The sequence below is a fragment of the Rhincodon typus genome, chromosome 32, assembly GCF_021869965.1.
Source record: "Rhincodon typus isolate 14 chromosome 32, sRhiTyp1.1, whole genome shotgun sequence".
Lineage (NCBI taxonomy): Eukaryota > Metazoa > Chordata > Chondrichthyes > Orectolobiformes > Rhincodontidae > Rhincodon > Rhincodon typus.
The window spans coordinates 6,457,809-6,479,950 of NC_063363.1; the positions used below are offsets into that span (position 1 = coordinate 6,457,809).

The 22,142-nt window shown below is 42.8% G+C and overlaps 1 protein-coding gene across 6 annotated transcripts in view; it reads left to right on the plus strand.

The window, feature by feature from the left end:
- The window catches only part of usp28 (ubiquitin specific peptidase 28), an 87,814-nt gene that overhangs the window by 58,207 nt on the left and 7,465 nt on the right, over positions 1-22,142 (plus strand). For 2 of the 6 annotated variants that reach the window (XM_048615419.1, XM_048615423.1), the window contains 12 exons: positions 2,470-2,643; positions 4,086-4,303; positions 4,722-4,792; positions 6,039-6,267; positions 7,539-7,739; positions 9,724-9,863; positions 13,364-13,636; positions 15,946-16,041; positions 19,354-19,532; positions 20,305-20,383; positions 20,942-21,021; positions 21,311-21,434. In XM_048615419.1, coding sequence (XP_048471376.1) covers positions 2,470-2,643; positions 4,086-4,303; positions 4,722-4,792; positions 6,039-6,267; positions 7,539-7,739; positions 9,724-9,863; positions 13,364-13,636; positions 15,946-16,041; positions 19,354-19,532; positions 20,305-20,383; positions 20,942-21,021; positions 21,311-21,434 — 1,864 coding nt within the window. Of the gene's footprint in view, positions 1-2,469; positions 2,644-4,085; positions 4,304-4,721; positions 4,793-6,038; positions 6,268-7,538; positions 7,740-9,723; positions 9,864-13,363; positions 13,637-15,945; positions 16,042-19,353; positions 19,533-20,304; positions 20,386-20,941; positions 21,022-21,310; positions 21,435-22,142 lie in introns of those variants that run through there. The other 4 variants (XM_048615424.1, XM_048615420.1, XM_048615421.1 and 1 more) reach the window with 4 other exon arrangements.

The following is a 22,142-nucleotide window of genomic DNA, read 5'->3' on the forward strand; positions in this document are numbered from 1 at the left end:
CTTACTAGTTTAAAGTCCTATTAACCACCCTATTTAACCTTTTCGCCAGAACACTGGACCCGGCCCTGTTCAGGTGGAGTCCATCCCAGCGGTATAAATCCCTCCTGTCCCAGAACTGATGCCAGTGCCCCATGAAAAGGAAACCCTCTTTCCCACACCACTCTTTTAGCCACGTGTTTACTTCCCTGATCATCGCCTCCCTATGCCAATTTGTACGTGGCTCGGGCAGCAATCCAGAGATCAACTATGATGCTGCTTGGCCTGCTGTGTTCATCCAGCCCTGCACCTTGTTGTCCCATGACCCCTGAAGACCTGTTTTTTAATTTTGTTCCTGGCTTTTCATAATCTCCAAACAGGTCTTTTTTCCTAGTCCTGCCTATGTTGTTGGTACCTACGTGGACCACAACAACTGGATCCTCCCCCTCCCTCTCTAGTATCCTCTCAAGCCGGTCAGAGATGTCTCGCACCCTGGCACCGGGCAGGCAACACACCATGTAGGATTCTCTATCCTGCTCGCAAAGGATACTGTCTATCCCCCTGATGATGGAATCCCCTACAACTACAATCTGTCTTTTAGCTCCCCCCTCTTGAATGGCCTCCTGGACCATGGTGCCAAGGTCAGTTGACTCATCCTTCCTGCAGCCCTGTTCCTCATCCATGCAGGGAGCAAGTGCCTCATACCTGTGGGACAATGTCAAGGGCTGCAGCTCCTGTGTTCCTGTCTGCAGGCTCCCTCTACCTGCCTCACTCGAAGTCACACACTGCTGTCCCTGCCCTCTGATCGAATTAACATTAGTTAATCTACCAGGTGTGACTACCTCCTGGAACACAGCATCCAGGTATTTCTCCCCCTCCCAGATGTGCTGCAGTGTTTGGAGTTCGGATTCCAGCTTGTCAATTTTGAGCCGGAGCTCCTCGAGCAGCTAACACTTGCTGCAGATGTGGTCACTGCCGTTCTCAATGGGATCAGCTAGCTCCCACATCATACAGCTACAACACATCACATGGCCTGCCATCTCTACTTAGTTAATTATTTTAAAGTAATTAGTTTTTTTTTTTAGTTTCGCAGTGTTCTCTGCACCAGTAAGTTTACTTTGTTATATACTCAAACAGACTCCGGCTTTGCCTTCCGACCCGTTCCCAGAAGATTTGGCGTCTAGGTGACCACCCCGAAAGATAACAAAGACATGAGGGAAAAAAATGCAAATAGCTTACCTGTTCACCCCACTTAGTCGTTATTATTAGGTTAGAGAAGGTGGAAGGGTGGGAGACACTATGCGTGTAGTGTCTCTGGTATTCGTTAACTCCCAAATTTATTGGGTGGAAGCTTACCTTCCCAGGCTGCCCTTGCACTTTCTCCCAGACTCCTGCCGCTGAAACAACTGAAAGGCCACAGTCATGCGATGTAAGACTTTTATAATTGAAAAGCTTACCTTCCCAGGCTGCCCTCGCACTTTCTCCCGGACTCCCGCTGCTGAAACAACTGAAAGGCCGCAGTCACGCGAGGTGATGATGATGACCATGAAACGATTATTGGTTGTCAGGAAATCCCATCTGGTTCACTATCGCCCTTTAAGCAAAGAAACAGCTGGCCTCGCCCGGTTTGACTTACATATGAGTCCAGAACCACAGCTTAGTGGTCGACTCTTGATTGTCCTCTGGTCAATTAGGGATGGGCAATAAATGCTGGCCTAGCCAGTGGTGCCCTCATCCTGTAAGTGCATTAAAAAAAGGAAACAATATAGCCTCTGGCGACAGGCCCATTTCAACAAAATATCGAACTTTGGAAACAGATGTAAACAGACATTTTGTTTGCCTCTTGTGCCACTAGATATGAGAAGAAGGAGGAAAAAAGTAGATGTGGGAGAAAGGGATAGAGTCATAAAGCCATACAGCACGGAAGCAGACCCTTTGGTCCAACCAGTCCATGCCGAACATAATCCCAAACTGAACTAGTCCCATCTGCCTCCTGGCCCATATCCGTCCAAACCTTTTGTATTCATGTACTTATCTAAGTGTCTTTTAAATATTATAATTGTACCGGCATCCACTGCTTTCTCAGGAAGTTCATTCCACACGCAAACCACCCTCCGTGTAAAATATTTGCCCCTCGTCTTTTTTAAATCTCTCTCCTCTCACCTTTAAAATATGCCCCCTAGTCTTGAAATTCCCCCATCCTAGGGAAAAGATTTTAATCTTTCACCTTATCTATGCCCCTCATGATTTTATAAACCTCTGTAACGTCACTTCTCAATCTTCTGTGCTCCACTGAAAAATGTCTCAGCCTATCCAGCCTCTCCTTATAACTCAAACTCTCTAGTCCTGGCAACATCTTTGTTAAATGAAGTCAGGTGATGTGGAATATAGTCTGTTTGGAGTACAAATGGCCACATGAACGAATTGGATTGAATGATCTGTAACTTTTATGTAAAGGAATTAATATTCTTACTTTCCTTTTTTTATTTTTAGGTACATGCATTATGGATCTGGTCCTGAACGTTATCCCTTGACTGATATGTTGCAATATGTCTGGGAGTTTACCAAGACCAAGCCATCATCTGTGTCCCCCACACAGGATGTTGTAAACACACCATCAACAAGATCTCAACCCAATGCTAATGTGGCATCGGCGATGCAAATCAGGTAATCCGGTCGGGACAAGGGCGCACACGGATTTTAACATCAAGGAAACTCCCTTCATGCTGCACAAATGTGTCTAAAGGAAACTGAACATCAAGCGTGCGATTTGGTGTACCCAGGCTGCAATCTTAAAATCTGAGTTTACTGTGTAATTTTAACAGACGTGATTAGATGGGGCACAGAGAGGGAGGAAAACACATTGGTAAAGAAGCTGAAAACTAACTTTGTAAAACTCATTCTTGGGTTGCAGGCATTGCTGCTAGACCTGGTGTTTATTGCTTTACCAGGTATTGTTGAGAATGGAGGGTTTGAGTTCTAGGGAGAGGCTGGATAGGCTGAGACTTTTTTACATGGGAGCATAGGAGATTGAGGGGTGGCCTTATAGAGGTTTATAAAATCATGAGAGGTATGAATGAGGTGAATGGCCAGTGTCTTTTCTCTAGGGTGGAGGATTTCAAGACCAGGAGGCATATTTTTTAAAGTGAGAAGAGAAAGATTTAAAAAAGACATGAGGGACTTTTTTTTTTTTTTTTACAGTGGGTGGTTCGTGTGTGGAATGAGCTTAGAGAAGTGGTGTTGGATGCAGGTACAGTTACGATATTTAAAAGACATTTGGGTAAGTATATGAACAAGATGGGTTTGGAGGGGTATGGGTCAAGTGCAGGTAGGTGGAACTGGCTTAGTTTGGGATTATGGTTGACACGGACTGGTTGGACTGAAGGGTTTGTTACCATGCTGTGTGACTTTATGAATCTATGAGAAATTACCACTGAGATAGTGATGGTGATGGTGAGCTACCTTCTTAATTCACTGCACTCCACATGGTAAAGACCCAGTGCTGTTATGTTTGGATCCAATAATGACAAAAAAAGACTGAAATTTGTACAAGTCACGATGATATGAGACGTGATGGAGAACTGGCAATTGTTGGTAATTTCCAAGCACCTTTTGCCTTTATCTTTCTTGGTGGTGGAGGTCATGAGTTTGGAATGTCAAAGAGGCTTTGCAGAGTTGCTGCAGTGCTTCTTGTAGCGCGTACTCACTGCAGTAACGGTGCACTGGTGATGGTAGGAGTGGCTATTTGTGGTGCTCAATGTGTTCCCAGTTTGACTTTCCCCTGGATAGTGTCAAACTTCTTGAGTATTGCAGCTGTCAGCCCAGTTGACTGGATGGTTGGTTTGCAAAGCAGAGTGATGCCAGCACCCACACTGGTTGAGGATACCGTGAAGGACTCTCCTACTCAACCTCTTCTCTCAGTTGAGGCGTGGTGACCCTCTGCTGTAACCACCACCAGTTGTCTGTCTGTAATGAGAGAGCAGTCCTGTGGTCTGGTAGGACAATAATGACACTACTTTTTTTTTTTCTGGGCCCATCAACAATTGAATTCTGTAACGTTGAGCCAATTCCATCTACCTGTTTCTGACTGTGGTTCATTGCTTCTCAAGTTCCACAGAATTGCCGATTGCCGAGATGCCTGAGACTGCAAGCTCCCCAAGCACACCCCAGACGCAGCGTGCGACTGTGCACAAGCCCTTCACCCAGAGCAGGCCCCCCATGGAAATGCCAGCTCATCCAGCACCACGACACATCACAGCCGAGGAGCTCATGTTCTTTGAGAACTGCCTTCAGCGTTGGAGGGCAGAGGTTGAACAGGACATTGCAGGTAAACAGACCCAGAGCCAAAAGGTAATCTAGTCATGTAGAAATCTTGGAAGTTGCATTCGGGGGTAAAAGAAAGTCATATTTGATTTGAAACATTAACTCTGTTTTCCTCTCCACAGGTGCTGATGGACCTGCTGAGTATCTCTAGCACTTCCTGTTTATTTTATAGCAGTAATTTCTTTGTGATTGCACCTGCAGGGAATAGTGAATTAGCATGGAAAAATATATCTAAGGGGAATTCTGTAGGTGCTGGAAATCTGAAATTAAGAGAACGGGATAGAGATTCTGAATAGATCAGAAAACATCTGTGGGGAGGATTAATATTTTCATCCAAACCAGATATCTGCAGTTTCAAAGTTGCAATTCAATCTCACTTAATCACCCTTGTCATTTATTTGTACGTTTTTTCAAAATTGAAGAGCTAAAGGACAGCATCACACAGATCTCGCAGTCAATTGATCAGATGTACATCGACAGCTCAATGTGTCAGGTAATGACCAAATTTGCAACTTGCTCCTCAGGTAGCTCTCAGGGCTGCGGGTGAAAACATTAGGGACTGACTAAAACTTGCGTTGAACTCCTGTTTTAATTTGGTGTGGACAGCAGTAGTGTGATGTGAAAATGACTCACCCAAGCTTGACGGTTCCTTGGTCAAATCCCTTCATTGTCCTGAAATGATCTAACCTCTGCTGGAGAAATGGTAACTCCAATTGCTGTTAGGGTCAGCTGCAAACAACCATAGACATTGCTGTGTGCAGGAGCTAATGCAGGTCAGCAAAGCCCTGGCCAGCCTTTATGTTTGGAAAACTTAAATACATGGGGTATAAACAGTTCTAGGCATCACACCTCGGGAAAGAGATATTGGCCTCGGAAGGACTGCGGTGTAGATTTTTCTAATTTATTCTATTATGTGTGTATCAGTGGCAAGCATTTGTTTCCCATCTCTAATTGCCCTTGAACTGAGCAGCATGATAGGACAATTCAGGGGCAGTTAAGCATTGGTCATATTTCTTTCTGTATGTCTGGAGTCACAAAGGCCAGACTGGGTCAGAACAGCAAGTTTCTCTCCCTAAAGGACATCTGTGATAGTTTCATAGTTTGGTTTGCTGAGACTAGCTTTCATATTTCAGATTTATTAGTTGTTCGCATTCCACCAACTGACCTGGTGGGATTTGAACCTGTGTCCCCAGCTCATTAGCCTGAGCCTCTGGGTTACTACTCCAGTGACATTGCCTTCATTCCACTGTCTCCTGCAAATGAAGAGTTAAGGAACTAAAAGAAGGAGGAGGTTCCATGAGTACTCCAATCCTAAATGATGGAAGAAACCAGCATGAGTGCCATGGATGAGGTTTGAAACATTTGCCCAGTCATTTTAGCTGGACATACCAATGACTGTGATGCTTTTTGGCTTCCTTCTCACGGTACCAACATGAATGATGCCAGTCTTCATTCAGGTCAATGCTTCCATGTGATATTGAGGCATATCTGATTACTCCAGACACAGCTAAAGCTGCAACATCCCAACAGTAACACTGGTGACCTGTACTCCAAAACTGCTAAACTGGGAAAAGATTTTGGGGTCAATTTTAAGCCGTGGTACTAACTATCAAGATGGTTGACCAAACATGGTATGCTGGCGAGTCTGATTTCTGTGGTGTTAGTTGTTTCTCTGCAGCTAGGTTTTTAGGCTGTTTGCGTTTAGAGTGAAGTGACACATCCCCTTGTCCATCAACTAGGTTCCTTATCGACTTCACGCGGTGCTTGTACATGAAGGTCAGGCTTCAGCTGGCCATTACTGGGCCTACATCTTTGATCACAGCCAGAACATGTGGCTCAAGTACAATGATATCTCTGTCGCAGAATCATCATGGGAGGAACTGCAGCGAGATTCGTATGGAGGGTCGCGCAATGCCAGCGCATACTGTCTGATGTACATCAACGATAACATACCACAGCTAATTGCAGGTAAAAAATGAGCCTTTCCCCTGTCTGTTTGCTAATCTAGTTTATTCAGGTGACCGGTTATTTTCAAAACTTTCCATTCATTTAGCTGCCCAGACTCTATCTTGACTCGAGTCTGTTCCACTACACAATGAGGTTGTCACCAATCTAAGAATCCTCCTCTCCATTTCCTCCCTTATTCACATAACCCTTGATTACCTTCCCGATTAAAAATCTGTCTATGTTAGCCTGACAAATGTACTTAATGACCCACCTTGAAAGCGCTCTGCTGTAAATAATTCCACAGATTTACTAACCGGTTCAAATGAAAAGGATTTTCTTTCCTATCTTAAATGAATTATCTTTACATTGCGATTATGTCCTATGGTCTTAAACTCTACCGCAGGGGGAAGCAATCTCTCCACATCTTCCCTATAAAGTTTTAATTAGCTGTCTTAACATCGCCTTACATGGCTCAATGCCAAATTTCAGCAAATAATGTTCCAGTGAAGCACCTTGGGATGTTTGCAACATTGAAGATGCTACATAAATATGTTTTGGTGACAGATGATCGTTAGCTGATAGTCTCTTTGAATCAACTTCTGCTGGATATCTTGAGTACTCTGGGTCGGCGGTTCAGTTCTGTGCTCTATTGTCTGAGAAATTAAGTTTGTAGACTATACACCTATATGTGGAGATCTTTAAATGATCGTTTGCACAATTTGATGAAGAGCAAGGTTTTTACGGTCCCTTGGCCAACATTCCTCCCTCTGTCAAAACCAGCAAAACACAGTCATTAGGCCTAGACGTGTTGGCATGATCGTTGTTTTCAGGTGCCACTTCCTGTATCAGATGTTTCATAGTTGACTTTAATATTGGCAAAGTGTCAGTACAAACCACCATCATTTGAAAGGACGTCTCTGTGAAGCATATTTTCCAGGGAATACATTCAATAGGATTTCCTGCTTGTAAGTACGTCAGAACTGGGAGCAGGAATGGGCAATTCAGCCTCTTGAGCCTGCTGCATCATTCAATAAGATCGCGGTCGAACCTGTACATCACCTCCACTTCTTCATTTTTCATATGCAATGTTTCCCCTGAAGTTGAAAAATCTTTCAATCTCAGCCTTAAACAGATTCTGAGCCATGCCAGGCCTCTGGGATGTAAGAATTCAGTGTCTGTGTGGAGAGGTTTCTCCACACCCGAGTCCTCGATGGTTTGGCCAAGAACCAAATACAGTTGTTTCCTTGTATTTTTAAAATTTGGTCTAATAATTTGTTTTATCCGAATTACAGACGACACACATGCTGAAACTGGACATATTTTGGAAGCCATCCACAGCCTTCCCCCTGAACTCAGGCAGTATGTTTGTGAAGACAACCAGCACTTTATGCAGGAACTTGAGGAGTGGAATGAGGAGCAGGTCCGAAAGATTCCACAAAAGGAGCTTGTCCCCGCAACAGGGGTACAGGAGGCTGCGGTCCCGCTTACAGAAGGTAATCAAGGCAAATGTTTCACAGTGCAGGTCATGAACAGCATTCAGTCCTGGGCACCATACTTTAGGATGGATGTCAAGGCCTTGGGAGAATGCAGGTGGGATTTAGAATAGAATGGAATAGCAACTTATTGTCGCTTGTATTTATGAAAATACAGTGAGATGTGTATAAGTCACCACAATTCGGCACCATTTTAATTACAGAAATTATAAAATAAAAATTGAGACAAAGTTAGGGCAGAGGTCATCTTTTGTCCCCTCCATGGCTCCTGGGTTTCTAAAGTGGCTGTGGGCCACTGCCAAAGCTGCTCCTTAGACCGCCAAAGGAAGCATTTCCAGACCGGGCCCACCAAACTGATACCACCGAAGCCAATGCTGAAGCCACTGCGTCGCCGCCGTAGCGAGGAGGGATAGACAGGACCCACTAAGTCACCAACGATGAAATCATCACTCAAGCCCTCACCAGTTCAGTCACTGCCCAAAGTTGCCACGGCCACGACGAACAAACTGGAACCACCGTAATACCACCGCCGAAACCGCCACCAGGAGGAACGGACCAGACCCACCGACGGTGAAGCCTTCGATAAAGCTACAGCCATGATGGCCACGAGGAACGGACATCAGGATTCACTGTGCTGCCTCCACCAGAGCAGACCCTCACAACTGCCTCCGTCCACCGCAGCCGCAGAAAAGAAAAAGAAAGGTGAACTTTGATACAAAAAAGTGAAGAAACAAAACAAAAAAAAGGATAAAGAAAGCGGCAGCCGGACAGGTGAACAGGAGTGTGTTGGGCACAGAGGACAAACACTTCCTACCCTGCCACTGCTGTTATATTGAACCAAGAGAATGGTACCAGGGGTGATTGGTTGCATTTCTGTACAGCTTAGTAAAGTTGGTTTATTCTCTTTAGGATTAATAGAGTTGATTCAAATTACGTGGTGTGTTGAAGGGGTATATAGTGAGAAAGCGTTTCCACTGTCAGGAGAATCACTAAAGAACAAATAGATTTAAGCAAGAGAGTTTGGAAACTGAGAGACACTCTTGAGGTTTTAGAAGCTGCACTGATGATGTTATCCAGCAGGGTAATGAAACGTCTGCAGAACAACGAACCAGCTCGGCGAGCCAACCAACCAAAACTGAGAGCCGGATTGTTTATCAAAATATAAACTTTCAACAGATGTGAATACCCCCTACATATGCTGCCATTATTACCTACCAGAATGAAGATAATTGGGTAATTGTCCCATCAGACTCCTCTGTCATATTTTAATTGAAGATGAGCTTCTGCCACATACCTGTGGCATAGCTAAGACCGTGTGCCACAACCACTACGGTCTCAGCTCATCTGAAACTTTATTCCTGCTTTAGTTGTCCCTGGACTCCACTATGACAACTCATCCCCTCATACCTCCTGACCTACATTGGTTTACAGTCAAGTTTAGTCTTGATCATACCCTTGTTTTTAAATCTCTCCATTGTCTTGTCCATATCTCTCCATCCTCTTCCTGTCCAACACCTCTCTGAGATATCTGTGCTCGTCGAATTCTGGCCTCTTTAGCACTACCTACTTTCATCCACCATTGATGGATATGTAGGGCCTCAATCCCTCCCTTGCCCTCTTCACCTCTACCTCAGGAAAATTGGTGACGAGAAAACAACTGAAGACATACAGAGATCTCGGAAGGTTATAGGGCTGGGTAGGTTACCGACAAGGAGCACAGATCAAAACAATTTCCTTTGGAATGTGAAATGCTGAGGTCCTGTGCATCTTACAACTTTCCAATAAAGTTAGGTTTGTACTTTGTACAATTGCATATTAAATTCCTGGCTTTTCAGTTGCTGATTAACATATTTCATAATCTAACACTTAATGTTTTGTTTTATATACCTGTAATCTTACGACTATGAAGAATTGGAAATTGCTGCCTTCCTGTGTGTTAAAAATGATAATTTTCCCAATTTTGATTTTGCTCTGCATCCCACAGAACAGACCGTGGCCTGTCAACAGAATACATGCTCTGCTTCAGCCAAGCATGCTGTTTTGGTGAAGGAACAGACTGCCCAGGCGATTGAGAAAGCTGCTACCTCTTATGAGAATGCAGGAGCAGAAGCTGCTTTGCAGGAGGTGAGAGACTGAGCTGCTGTTTCCTTTGCCATCTGTCCCACCTTAAAGGTTTTAATGGAAAAGAAAATACCAGTGCAGTTTAAACAGATTTGGTATGAGCATGGTGACAGGTCAGTGCCTTTAGCCTTATGAGTTTCTCTCCCCATGACCTGAGGTTTTGGCTGCTTTGACTAGCTCCATATTCCACCTTTTGGTTAGCAAAAATGTGACAAACTCAGATTTAAAATGAACGTTTAATTCAGCATGCATTGCCAGTTGAGATCCAAATCTCTACCACCTTTCTTGAATAGAATATTGTCTTAATTCAACTCCTGAAGTATTTGGCAGTAATTTTTTTACTCCCTCTGCCCTCAGTCAGGATCTTCTTTCTGTCAACTCATCTGTACCCTGCAACATTTGATCAAATCCTACTTTAACCTTACAAATTCCAGGTGGACATATCTCTATTTTGTGTAATCCGTCTGTTTAATTTAAGCTTTGGAGACCTGTTATCGTCCTTCTAAATCTAATTGTATGGCAATGGGGAAAGGACAGGAAAGTGGATGTGAGGAATGTCAGATCAACCATGTTCCTAATAAATGGCGGAGCAGGCTCGAGGGGACGAATGGCCTACTCCTGTTTCAATTCCTTATGGTAGTCCCATCGATCAGATCAGGTTCCCTTTATTATTCCAGTCTCCTTTTGGATAAGAGAAAATATATTCTTGACCATTTTGATTGCTTTTTGTCCAAATTGTATTGACTTTCATTGACTTGGACATCCTAGTCTCCATGTTTGGTGCAAACTAGTGGCGAGTTTAGCTCAGTAGGCGATGGCAAGCAAGATTGAGGAGGTAGGACCTTTATGGCTGTCTCAGCTGGTGTGGGAATTGAACCCATGCTGATATTGTCACGCTGCATCACAAACCAGCTGCCCAGCTGGCTGAACTAATCAGCCCCCAGTCAATCCTCCCGCTACTCCTTGGTTGGGCCCTTCTTTCCCCACAAAAGAGATTTTCGCAGTTTTCCAGCTCTGATCAAAAAGTCAAAATACTGACATTTTGGCATTTATTTTTGTGGGATGTCACTTTTTTTGTAGAATTCTTTATGCTGTTGCAATATCAAGCATCTCTCCATTTGTTGCGCGGTCTGTGTGTGGAATTTTTAGCATACGTCTCAGAACCCACATTTCATCCTCATGTTGACAATATGGTGATTTTTATTGTTTAAAAAATGATTTCATGAGGGGACTGATCACTCTGTGTTGTAATGGTCTGATCCATCCTTCCTTTGGCAAAGTTTTTAAGTTGAAGATTTTTCTGTTGGTTCCTGTGGTAGAGGAGTGCAGCAAAGATTCTATTGGACGATTTCTCCCAATCTACTCACTGACATTCTTCCCAAAACTAGAAACTGATTAATTTCCTGCTTATCTGCTGGCTGTTTGTGGGATCTTGCTTTGTACAAAATGACTGCAATGCATTTGTATAACAGTCTCTGCTGTAACCATTCTTTTTTTTAATATTCATTGATGGGATGCGGGGATCATTGCCTGAGCCAGAATTTATTGCCCATCTCTAATTGTCCAGAGGGCAGTTAAGAGTCAACCATGTTGCTGTTGGTCTGGAGTCACATGTAGACCAGACCAGATATAAATGGCAGTTTCCTTCCCTAAAGGGGATAGGTGAATGAAATGGGTTTTTCCTGACAATTGACAATGGTTTCATGGACATGATTAGATTTTCAATTTGAGATTTTTATTGAATTCAATGTCCACCATTTGCCATGGTGGGATTCGAACCTGGGTCCCCAGAACATTAAGAACCAAAAGGAGTCCTGAGAAACGGTCACTGGACCCGAAACGTTAACTCTGATTTTTTTCTTCAAAGATGCTGCCAGACCTGCTGAGCTTTTCCAGCAATTTCTGTTTTTGTCCCAGAACATTAACCTGTGTCTCTGGATTAACAGTCTAGTGATAATGCCACTAGGCCATCGCCTCCCCATGAAGGAATGTGACTGTGTTTTGAAGTAATTTCGTCAGCTGCTGCCCTACAAAACAAAGTCTGCACAGTCAGAGATGCTGTCCATCAGATAAGAGGGTCTGGTACTTGAGGAAGACTTCCGACATCACACAGACCTGCTGGAAGTGGAACAGAAGCCTTTCCTGGTACCCCGATTGGGATTGTGAGATGGGGACTAGGGGTTGGGTAGGTGCCATCAAGTCATTACCTTGGTGCACAGAGATAGTGAAGTGCTGGGTGTACATGATGAAGATGTTTATTGTAATGATAGCAACAATGTACAAGTTACATTGATAGACATTTTTACTAAGACCTTTGGGAGATGTGCGGATGCTCTACAAGATCCTTAGATAGTTCTGTCTTTCTCCCCCAAAATCCTTCTGACACCATCAGATTGGGTGGAACTTTATGTCATCTTCAGCATTAACCCTCTCAGAATCATTACCTTGTACAAGAGCACCATAACCCATCACTACCCTGTCCTGGCATCCACTATTCCTGACTGAGCTATACAGTGGAGCCAACATATTTGTGTCTAATGAAAGCAAAATACTGCAGTTCCTGGAGACTTGATATTGCTTGTTTAACTTGTATTCTTTAAACAGTTGCAATGTGTTTTGATTTCAAAATAGTCATGAGTATAATTACATAATAAAAACAGTGCTGGAGAAACTCAGCAGGTCTGGCAGCATCTGTAGAGAGTGAAACAGACTAAATGTTGCAAATCCAATGACGAGAAGTAGTGTTTGGAAGAAGAGTCATACTGGATTCAAAATGTTAGCTCTCTTTTTCTCTTCGCAGATGCTGCTGGATCTGCAGAGTTTCAGCAGCACTTTCTGTTTTTATATTAGCGGCTAATGTAGAACCTACCTGACACCCACATAAGTTGTTAATTATTTTTTGTTTATTTGGTCAACTCCACCATTTATTGCCCACCCTTAATGTCCTTGGAGAAACTTTGGTGTTCCACTACCATTAACTGTTGAAATGTGCATGTGCTGCAGTTTTTGGTACATTTGAGTGGCCTGCTCAGCCATTTCTGAGGGCAGGGTTAATTAAGAGTCAGCTACATTGTGGGTTAGGAATGACATGTTGGAGTTATATGAGTTGCGCAACTTGAGGACAGCAGATTTCCTCCTCTAAACGTTTACTAATTTGATAGATTTTTGCAAACTTCCTGGTCACTATTATTTCATTGTGAACTTAATTTCAATTAATACAAACTGCTGTAGTAGGATTCTCTGCAGATGCCAGATAAACCTCTCGATCACTGTGTCCTGTAACATGACTCCTGCACTGTTGTACAGAAACATGATGCCCTTTCTGCTGCTCAAGGAGGTGTGCTTGGATGTGGGCAGAAATATTAACAAGTGCATTCTGTCCTGCCTTACCTGACAATCATTCTTACCTGCTTATATCATCTTTTCTTTTTCCTCATTTCTTTCCCCACGCCTCTCCCTGTCTGCTTTCCTTTATGCTGTTCCTCCAATTCTGGCCAAGCTAGTCAAATACACAGCAGGAAACCAAGGAAACAGGAGGGAAGTCAGAGCCCAAGCCTGAGCCCGAGTCCGAGTCCGAGCCTGAGCCTGAGTCCGAGCCCAAGTCTGAGACTGAGACTGAGGCTGAACCAGAGCCAGAACCTGAACCAGAGCCAGAAGACGAGCCAGCCAGAGAGCAAGAATGTCCTGAAAGCACTGGTACCCAGATCTCCGAGGTGGAGATCCCTAATGTTGGAAAGGTTATGGTTCGACATGATGCTGATGGCTACAATGAGGAGGTACCAAGTCAACAGGAGATCTTATAAGTGGCGTTAACCATTCTTTGCTCAAGGCAATCAGTGCAGTGTATCTGTGGTGTGTTTCTGAAGGGTGTAGATTAAAGTCTTGGGGGGAAAAAAAAAATCCACTTAATGTTAGCACCAGTTTGAACATGTTGTACCTTTGCCCCACTGCACACCCTGTGCTGTGTAGATCAGCCGTGACTGAAACCAGAGTAAGATTCTCTCTCTCAGTCAGGTGTCGTAGAGTCATACAGCATGGAAATGGACCCTTCAGTCCAACCAGTCCATGCCGAATATGTTACCAAACTAAACTAGTCCCACCTGCCTTCTCCTGGTCCATATCCCTCCAAACCTTTCCTATTCATCTATCTATCCAAATGTCTTTTAAACATTGTAATTGTACCGCTTCCTCAGGAGGTTAATTCTACATGTGAACCACCCTATGTGTAAAACATTATCACTTCACTATGTGTTTGGGAAGCCGTGCTCTAGATCTCAGCTGGGATTAGATTGGAGCTGTAGTCCTAGTGTGGCGAGACAGAATAATACTGTTCCTGCAGTCGGGTGATACAAATGCGGCGGTCTGAAAGCTTAAAAGTGCCAAATCCGTGCTTTAAAAGTTAAACGAATGTTTTTCTAGGGCTCCTGCAAATGTTGAAAAATAGCCTTAGTGAGCTTCCATCTGTTTTATTTTTTAATAATATTCTGTTTACTTCAGTGGAATATGTTCACAGATTGTCCCAGTGCCTGTGCCTCTCTGTGTGCTGTGCACTGCTGGAGACCATTCTCCTATAGCTGGATGGGTGCAGCTCCAACAAGACACACAACGAAGCTTGACACCATGTTGGACAAGGCAGTCCACTTGACTGGCACCCCAGCCACCACCTTCAGCATCCACTCCCTTTGCCACTACACAGTGGCAGCAGTATGTATCATGTACAAGGTGCAACTACAGCAACTCAGTATAGCTCCTTTGCTTTTCAAACCTGCAAACTTCTCCACCCAGAAGGACAAGGGCAGCAGATGGGAATACCACCATCTGCACTTCCCCTCTAAGTCACACACCATCTTGACTTAGAAGTATAATGCTGTTCCTTCACTTTTGTTGAGTCAAAATCCTGGAACTCCCTCCCTAACAGAGCTCTATCGACATCACATGGCAGCTGTTTGAGAAGGCAGCTCAAGGATAGTTAGAGATGGGCAATATGTGTTAGCTGAACCAGCGACAGCCAATGTTCTCTCTCAGCCACACGCGTGCAGCCACTCCGAGGCAATCGACGTTGGCTTGGCAACCGTGGAATTTAGTCACCCACATGAACAGACCTCAGAGGTCTGCGCTGCTGGAAAGAAAATTATATGGAATGCTGGTGATAACCAGATCCCATGAATGAATTATAAAAAAAACTGTAACATTATTGCTCCATAGTTCATCTTTTGGGAAGTGTTGAGACTTCCCAACCCAACCCCAACTTAGGAATGGGCATTGAATCAAAAAGGTTCACATTCTGCAAAAAAAAGTACAATTTCCTCAGTATGCTTCCATGATAGCTCTAATTAATTAATGTTTCCCCACCCTGTCACAGTGTCTACACTGTGCTGCTGTGTAAACTTCATATCATCACGGTTGTGAGAGCCATCCATTTAAACCCATTCCCACCACCCTTTCCCTGCACTATTGTACCTTTTTCTTTCTGAAATAGATATGCATGCCCTTGTAAAGGTACCTCGGAGTTCTTCATCCATCAGTGTTTCTGCCAATGGCCCAGGGAATCTCCTCAAAACAATTGGCACATTCCCTGGAATATTGTGTAAATAATAGCAATAGTTTTGATTGGCACAGAAAGAAACGCATTTCCAAAGCAACAATCTGGGAATATATAGAATCATTAATTACGAATCTAAATGGATAAAATGTTTGTAGGACATGGATCCAGGGATAGTCCATGCAGCCTTGAAATAGTGAGAAATGGCTGGCTGTAGATCTCTTCATTGTTCCTCTTTTCTCTGTGTCAATTCCTATCCTACTTTCAAAGTAACCACCTCCCTCGCCTTTAAACCCTTCATCTGATTCTCAATCCCTTATGGATTACAAATTTTCCTAACCCTATCAGAAGTCCCCAGTTTGAAAACCACAATCCTGTTCAAACTACAGACAAATTCTGAGTGTGAGGTTGCTTTGCTGCCACCCATTGTTTTTGCAGTTCATTAAGGATTTTGTAGTGTATGTAAGACTTGCATCTTGCATTTGTCTCTGGTTTGATGACCTTTCTCTTGATGTTTTTCCTCCTTCTGCCCTCTTGTGGCAGGAATTGTTAAGTCCGGCAATGCAAGGCATCATTCTGGCTATTGCCAAGTCCAGAGAAGTCTATGATCGGGATGGTGCTGAGGCAGGGCTAATAAAGGTATATACTGTTAAGTACTTTGCTAGTCTTGCGCTTTGCTGTGAATGCAGTTTTGTAGATGTGTGTTGAGCTGAATTTCTGCCTGGGTTGTGTGCATTTTCTGTGGATTTAATGTCTTCTGATATGTTTAATTTCCTACTCCCTTTACAAGCTCCTCGTATTGGAACAGTGTTTCTTATTCAATGTTACATTGCAGAAGTAGACCATTCATCCCTTTGTGCCTTGTGCCAACTCTTGATATTAGGTTACACTCAATTAGATCCACACTCTTTCCCTGTTGCCGTAAAGATATATCTCCCTTAAGGTATTTCTCGCTGTTTTGAAGGTTACTTGTCTGGTATCATGTGCAAACACTGACTTGGTAATTAGTGCTCATTGGAACATAGGAAGAAGAATAGGCCATTTGGCCAATCACACCTGTTCCAACATTCAATAACTTTGTGCTGTTCTTGGTTATCGTGTCAACTGCACTTTCCAGTCAGCCCCTGCGAAGCTGGGACTATCGAGTAGAAAGCTAGCTGGTTCCTGTCCCTCTTCCTGGTCCCAGTGATGTACCTTTTGCCACTCACATTGTAGCTGCACTCTTTTAAAAAAGCACAAAAGGAAAAGGCTAAGGCTTGACCTGAAACTCTAGGAACAAAGGTAGAAATTGTTGAAAATGTACGGCAGATTATCAGTGACTAAACAGCCATTAGGGGGTAACATAGAATTTTACTTTGATTCCAGATTCCTAACATTTGTACTTTTATTTTTATTTCTCTTTATTCCTACTTTGCTGACCAACATAGTTGTGACCAACAGTGAATTTAACAAGTTATTCAGTGGGAGGTTGTACCTTCATAGTTCCAAACTGTCTCATCAAACCAAGTCTCAGTAGGAGAAGTGACCAAATGTTTGGCCAAAGTGGAGGTTTAAAAGAAGATGTTAAAAGGAGAGGGAAGTGGAGAGGTTTGGGTTGTGTGTGGGGGTGGGGGGGTGGAGGGTGGTGGCAGTGCAGACATCTGATGGTGCAGCTTCTCTCAGTCGAACAATTAATATTAGATATGCTCAAGAGGTCAGCATGGATATTTCTGAAGTTTGTGGGGGTGACAGAGCTTCTAGAGAAAGAGAGTGGATGAGGCAATAAAGGAATTTGAAAGCAAGGAAGACTATTTTAAAATCGAAGCTTCTCATGACCAGCGACCAGTATTGGCCAGCAGGCATGGGGTGATGGGTGAACAAGACTTGGTGGGAGCTGGAATATAGGAGACGGGGTTTAGCCAAAACTCCTGGAACAAGAATAGAAATTGTTGAAAAAGCACAGCAGATTATTAATGACTAAAAAGACACTTTGAGGAAGCTCAGAATTTTGTTTTATTTTCACATTTCCAACATTTATACTTTGGTCAGGAATGTGGAAATAAAAATAATGTGGATCAATTTTACACTGCATACAGTAAATTTAACAAATTACTCCATGGGAGATTACACCTTTATTCTTGTCTGGTGTTACTGTTGACTGGTATAGTATCACACTGTTAAGCCTTAAAAATTAAGGTGATAAATAAAATAAAAATTAGCTGACCAAAGAGCCAAGGGCTACCTAGATGTCTGAGACCTGGAAGTTTAGTCCTTGAATGGATTCTAAACACAAATTATAAGTTTTTTTTATTTGGTTGATTATCCTCATTGAATATGGTTCCCCTGGACACTGTGATATGGTATGTGTAGGGAGGTGGTGAGGGGAGGAGAAGACTAGTTCAGCAACTTCAGAAACATTGATGAGAAGAGAGTTAAATTTTACATGTGCACCCAAACCTAGTGGGCTGCATGCCCACTAGAATGGAGAAAAATAAGTAAATGATTAAACCTGATGACTGCAGGAATAAGAGAAAGTCCTGGATGGAGATGCTCAGCTGATCTGGCAGCATTCTTGGAGACAAAAACTGTTACCGTAAAATATAATTCTTCTTCAGAAGGTCTCAAAAAAAAAAAGTTGCACAGTAATTTGCTTTTATCCAATAACAGTTCTGCTGTCTGCTTCTAAATGTGCATGATAGATAATCACATTAACCCACTTTTCACTCTGCGCTTAATTGTTTGTGCAATCATTGATAAAGTGATTGATAATTTGGATGGAATTTGAAAATTAGACAAAAGTGTTGGGCTTTTGGTATTTTCCTTCTAGCTGTCACTTGAGTGAAGTAAATACTACATTAAATCTTTTCTGAAGCATTGAGAAAGTGTTTAGGGCACCTCTGCATTGAGATATTAAACATGTATTCTGATCCACAAAAGGAAAGGCAATAATAAATCTAGTGGGTAGTAGCTATCTCTAAAGATACAGTTTTATTACACATTTTTTGGCATTGATCCATCACCTCTCTTACTGCAGTGACTCACTATGGCTTTACTTATATCGTTGGCTGTTTGTGAACTTATAACTAAAAAGCTTTTGCATGTTAGAAGTTTGAATGAAAAATGAAATGTCACTGAAATCAAGAACTGTGGTGTCAAATACCAGGCTTGACTTGTTGGGACACTAGTCAAAAGAGAAAACGCAGTTACGTCCCTCAACATTCTCTGAAGCAAGAAGGTAAGATTTGGGAGCAGGAGTACATCATATGGACCTTTGAGCCACCAGCTCTGCCATTCAATATAATTATGGCTGATTTGCCTCAACTCAGCTTCCCATATCCTTTGATTTGCAGAGAAACCAAATCCGTACCTTAAATATACTCATTGATGGAAACTCTCTGTGATCAGGAAATCTAAAAGGTCACAACTTTTTGGTACTGCGCATCCCAGTCCTGAATGATTAATCCCATATTGTAGCATCCCTGACCAATGGACAACAACTGCTCACTTTCTGCCCTATCAAGCTCCTTCAGAATCTTCTGTCTTTCGATGTCTCTCATTTTCCTGCAGGTCAGAGAATATAGGCCCAATTTATTCAGCCTCTATTCTCAGGACAACTCTCTTACCACAGAAACCAATATTGTGACCCTTTGCTATACCACCTCCGATATGAGTATATCTTCCTTAAATAAGCTAATGTTGTGGATGGAGTTGCTTGATCAGAGCCAGTGTAGGGATACTTCTAATCCCTCTTTGACTTGATCAGTACTAGAAAGAAGGTATATTGTTTGTTGCACACCAGTTCTGATCTCTGCCCATCTTTCAAAGATCGTGCCTCTAACCCATTGTCTATTTTCAGTTTTCACTATTCATAAGTTTTTGCTGGTTTTCTTTCAGGCTCCGAGTTATGATTTGGTGCTGAGTTGCATGTTTTTGATCTCTCCTTTCCCCACCCTACTGCATCACCATCCCTAGGCATTCCATGAAGAGTACTCACGGCTGTTTGACTTGGCCAAGGACAAGCCAACGCCTCAGAATGATCCTCGGCTCCAGCACGTTCTTGTTTACTTCTTTCAGAACAAAGCTAACAAGCGGGTGATTGAGCGGACACTCCTGGAGCAGTTTGCAGATAAAAACCTCAGCTACGATGAAAGGTGGAGATCAATTTAACCCTGTGCATGTTGAACTGCTACTTTCAATCTCCGGTTTCCACCCTTCATAGATCAACACCAACAGCATATATTTAAGCTGCACCTTCAACAAAATGAAGCAGGAGTGATTATAAAGCAAAGTATGATGTGGAAACAAAATCATCAAAAGACAAATCAATGCATAATGGTTTCTAATAATAGAAGTATGGGTATTGCAATGGGGGTGTTTTCCAAGTTTGTTTCCAGGCCGTTTCAGACCAGACTTGCAAATCACATCAGGGCTGAGCTTGTACAATGTATGCTCTTAGGTAGAGCTTTACTTGAATTCAGATTCCTCTTGGGATTTAAGCAGCTTTTAGATCAAAACTGGAGGATTGTGGTAAGGCAAAATTACTAATTCTAGTGGACATGTGCAGTTGGTTTGAGTAAAACCTAGTGAGGATGTACACTAAGGCTCTAGAATTTTTAAAAGGGCCCAACCTTTGCAATATTTCCTGCTTCCAGCATAATTCGTGTTGTTGCTCCTTTACTGGACAACATTGTGCTGTGAAATCCTACTACCCTCTGGGAACTTTGTGAACATTACAACACTTGAACTATAAGCAACTGACAGTGAAATGAGATTTTGTTCTGTCAGGATTGCCAGGCTCCAAAGCCCAAGGTGAAAGGACACAGAGTTTGACCCATGGATCCACGTGGCTAAAATGTATTTAATAATCTGTGGACTCTCATATTGCTTCAAAATGTAACCCATTGCCTTCTGTTCAACTCCTAGGTCCATAAGTATAATGAAGGTGGCACAGGCAAAGTTGAAGCTCATTGGACCCTCCGATATGGACATGCAGGAGTACAAGGTGTGACTGTACTAGCCAGTTGTGTGTTTTTCTTTTTAATTCACTCATGGGATATGGGTGTCGCTGCTTGGCCAGCGTTATTGCCCGTCCCTAGTTGCCCTTGAGAAGGTGGTGGTGAGCTGCCTTCTTGAACCACTGCAGTCTATGTGCTGTAGGTAGACCCACAATGCAGAGCTTTATTTGTGCTCCTTAAAGAGAGCATAGATGTGGAGCATTGTTGCAAATGCATAGAGTCTAACAGAGACCCCAGTTTTTCCACTTTTACTGTAACTTTCCTACTGTGTTTTCCTCTTTTTGTTTCTTGGTCACATTTTCTTTTTGCCAGTTATGAAACCCACTTTCAGCCTTCGCTGAGAATTCTTCCCACGCTGCATTTGGATTTAAATGGAATCCAGTTAATTGCACATTGGCCTAATAAACATGTTCGCAAGTGCGGTGAATGAGAACTGATGTCATTGATTGTGGCAGCCACTATGGCCAAGATTTCTAGGCTGTTGGGAACTTTTTACACACATTTCAGTAATTAATTCAAAGGTATGTTCCTGGTTCCATTTACAGGAATGGCACGAGGACTACAGTTTGTTCCGGAAGGTTTCTGTCTACCTCCTGACTGGACTGGAGTGCTATCAGAATGGCAAGTACGTACTGAATGCTTGTAAAGCAGGATGGAGCTCCATTGGAATGCTTGGAGAGTCAACGGAGTATTCTAGTCCTTTTGGTTTAAATGTGCATCACTTCCCCACCTTACAAAGAGGTCTTAATGGAAGATGTAAGGTTGAGGTTTCATGGAAAAGGCTTTGCATGTGGATGGCAATTGGATTGATGGGTTGAACGATCTTCTCTGGTCTTTGTCATTCACCTTTCGTAACCATGATAGAATCAACCTTCTAATGACGTGCTGAACTAACATTTGGTACATGCTTCCAGATGCCGTGAATCTTTGACTTACTTGGTCCATGCATACCACAGCAACTTGAAACTGCTGAAGAATGGAAAGAACAGAGGAATTGATGAGACGCTAATTGCATATTACAGAAGAAAGTGCCTTTTGGTCAGTGACATTTTTAGAAGAGGAATGCATGGATAAGATTTGATTCTCTTATTGCAAACTTTAAAAATTGAGTAATAGATAACATTTAAAAGACCAAAGACTGATTAATGTTTCAGGTGTAGTCTTTAGATCTGAAACACTATCCAAAAGGCTAGACAATTGTCATTCTCCAGCTAACAGACCATCTCTCTATTTCTTTGGTTTTCAGTTTAATTTCAGATTTTCAGCAGTTGCAGTATTAATTATTTTTATCTCTTTCTGCTGCAATCATTCTCATTGTTAGGCTGCTGCAAGAGGTCCTGTGCTCTTTATGCATCTCAGTACATTCACAACTTTTACATTTACAATGTCCATCTCCCATTCCTTAATTGGACACCAGAAAACTCTTATCAAGAGCATGTGCTACCACAGTAATTGCAGGTTTAATGTGGATTCCATTATTAATGCGTAAGTCATCCAGTGTCTTTTGGCAAGGAATTGATCCTTTTTTTGGGCAGGACAAACAAGTCAAGAAGATACGTGATGAACGACAGCAGCTTGAGAAGCATTGAGGATCAAAGAGACCTTGCTGTCCATGTAGAGATAGCAGGAACTGCAGATGCTGGAGAATCCGAGACAACAAGGTGCAGAGCTGGATGAACACAGCAGGCCAAGCAGCATCATAGGAGCAGAAAGGCTGACGTTTCGGGCCTAGACCCTTCAGAAAAG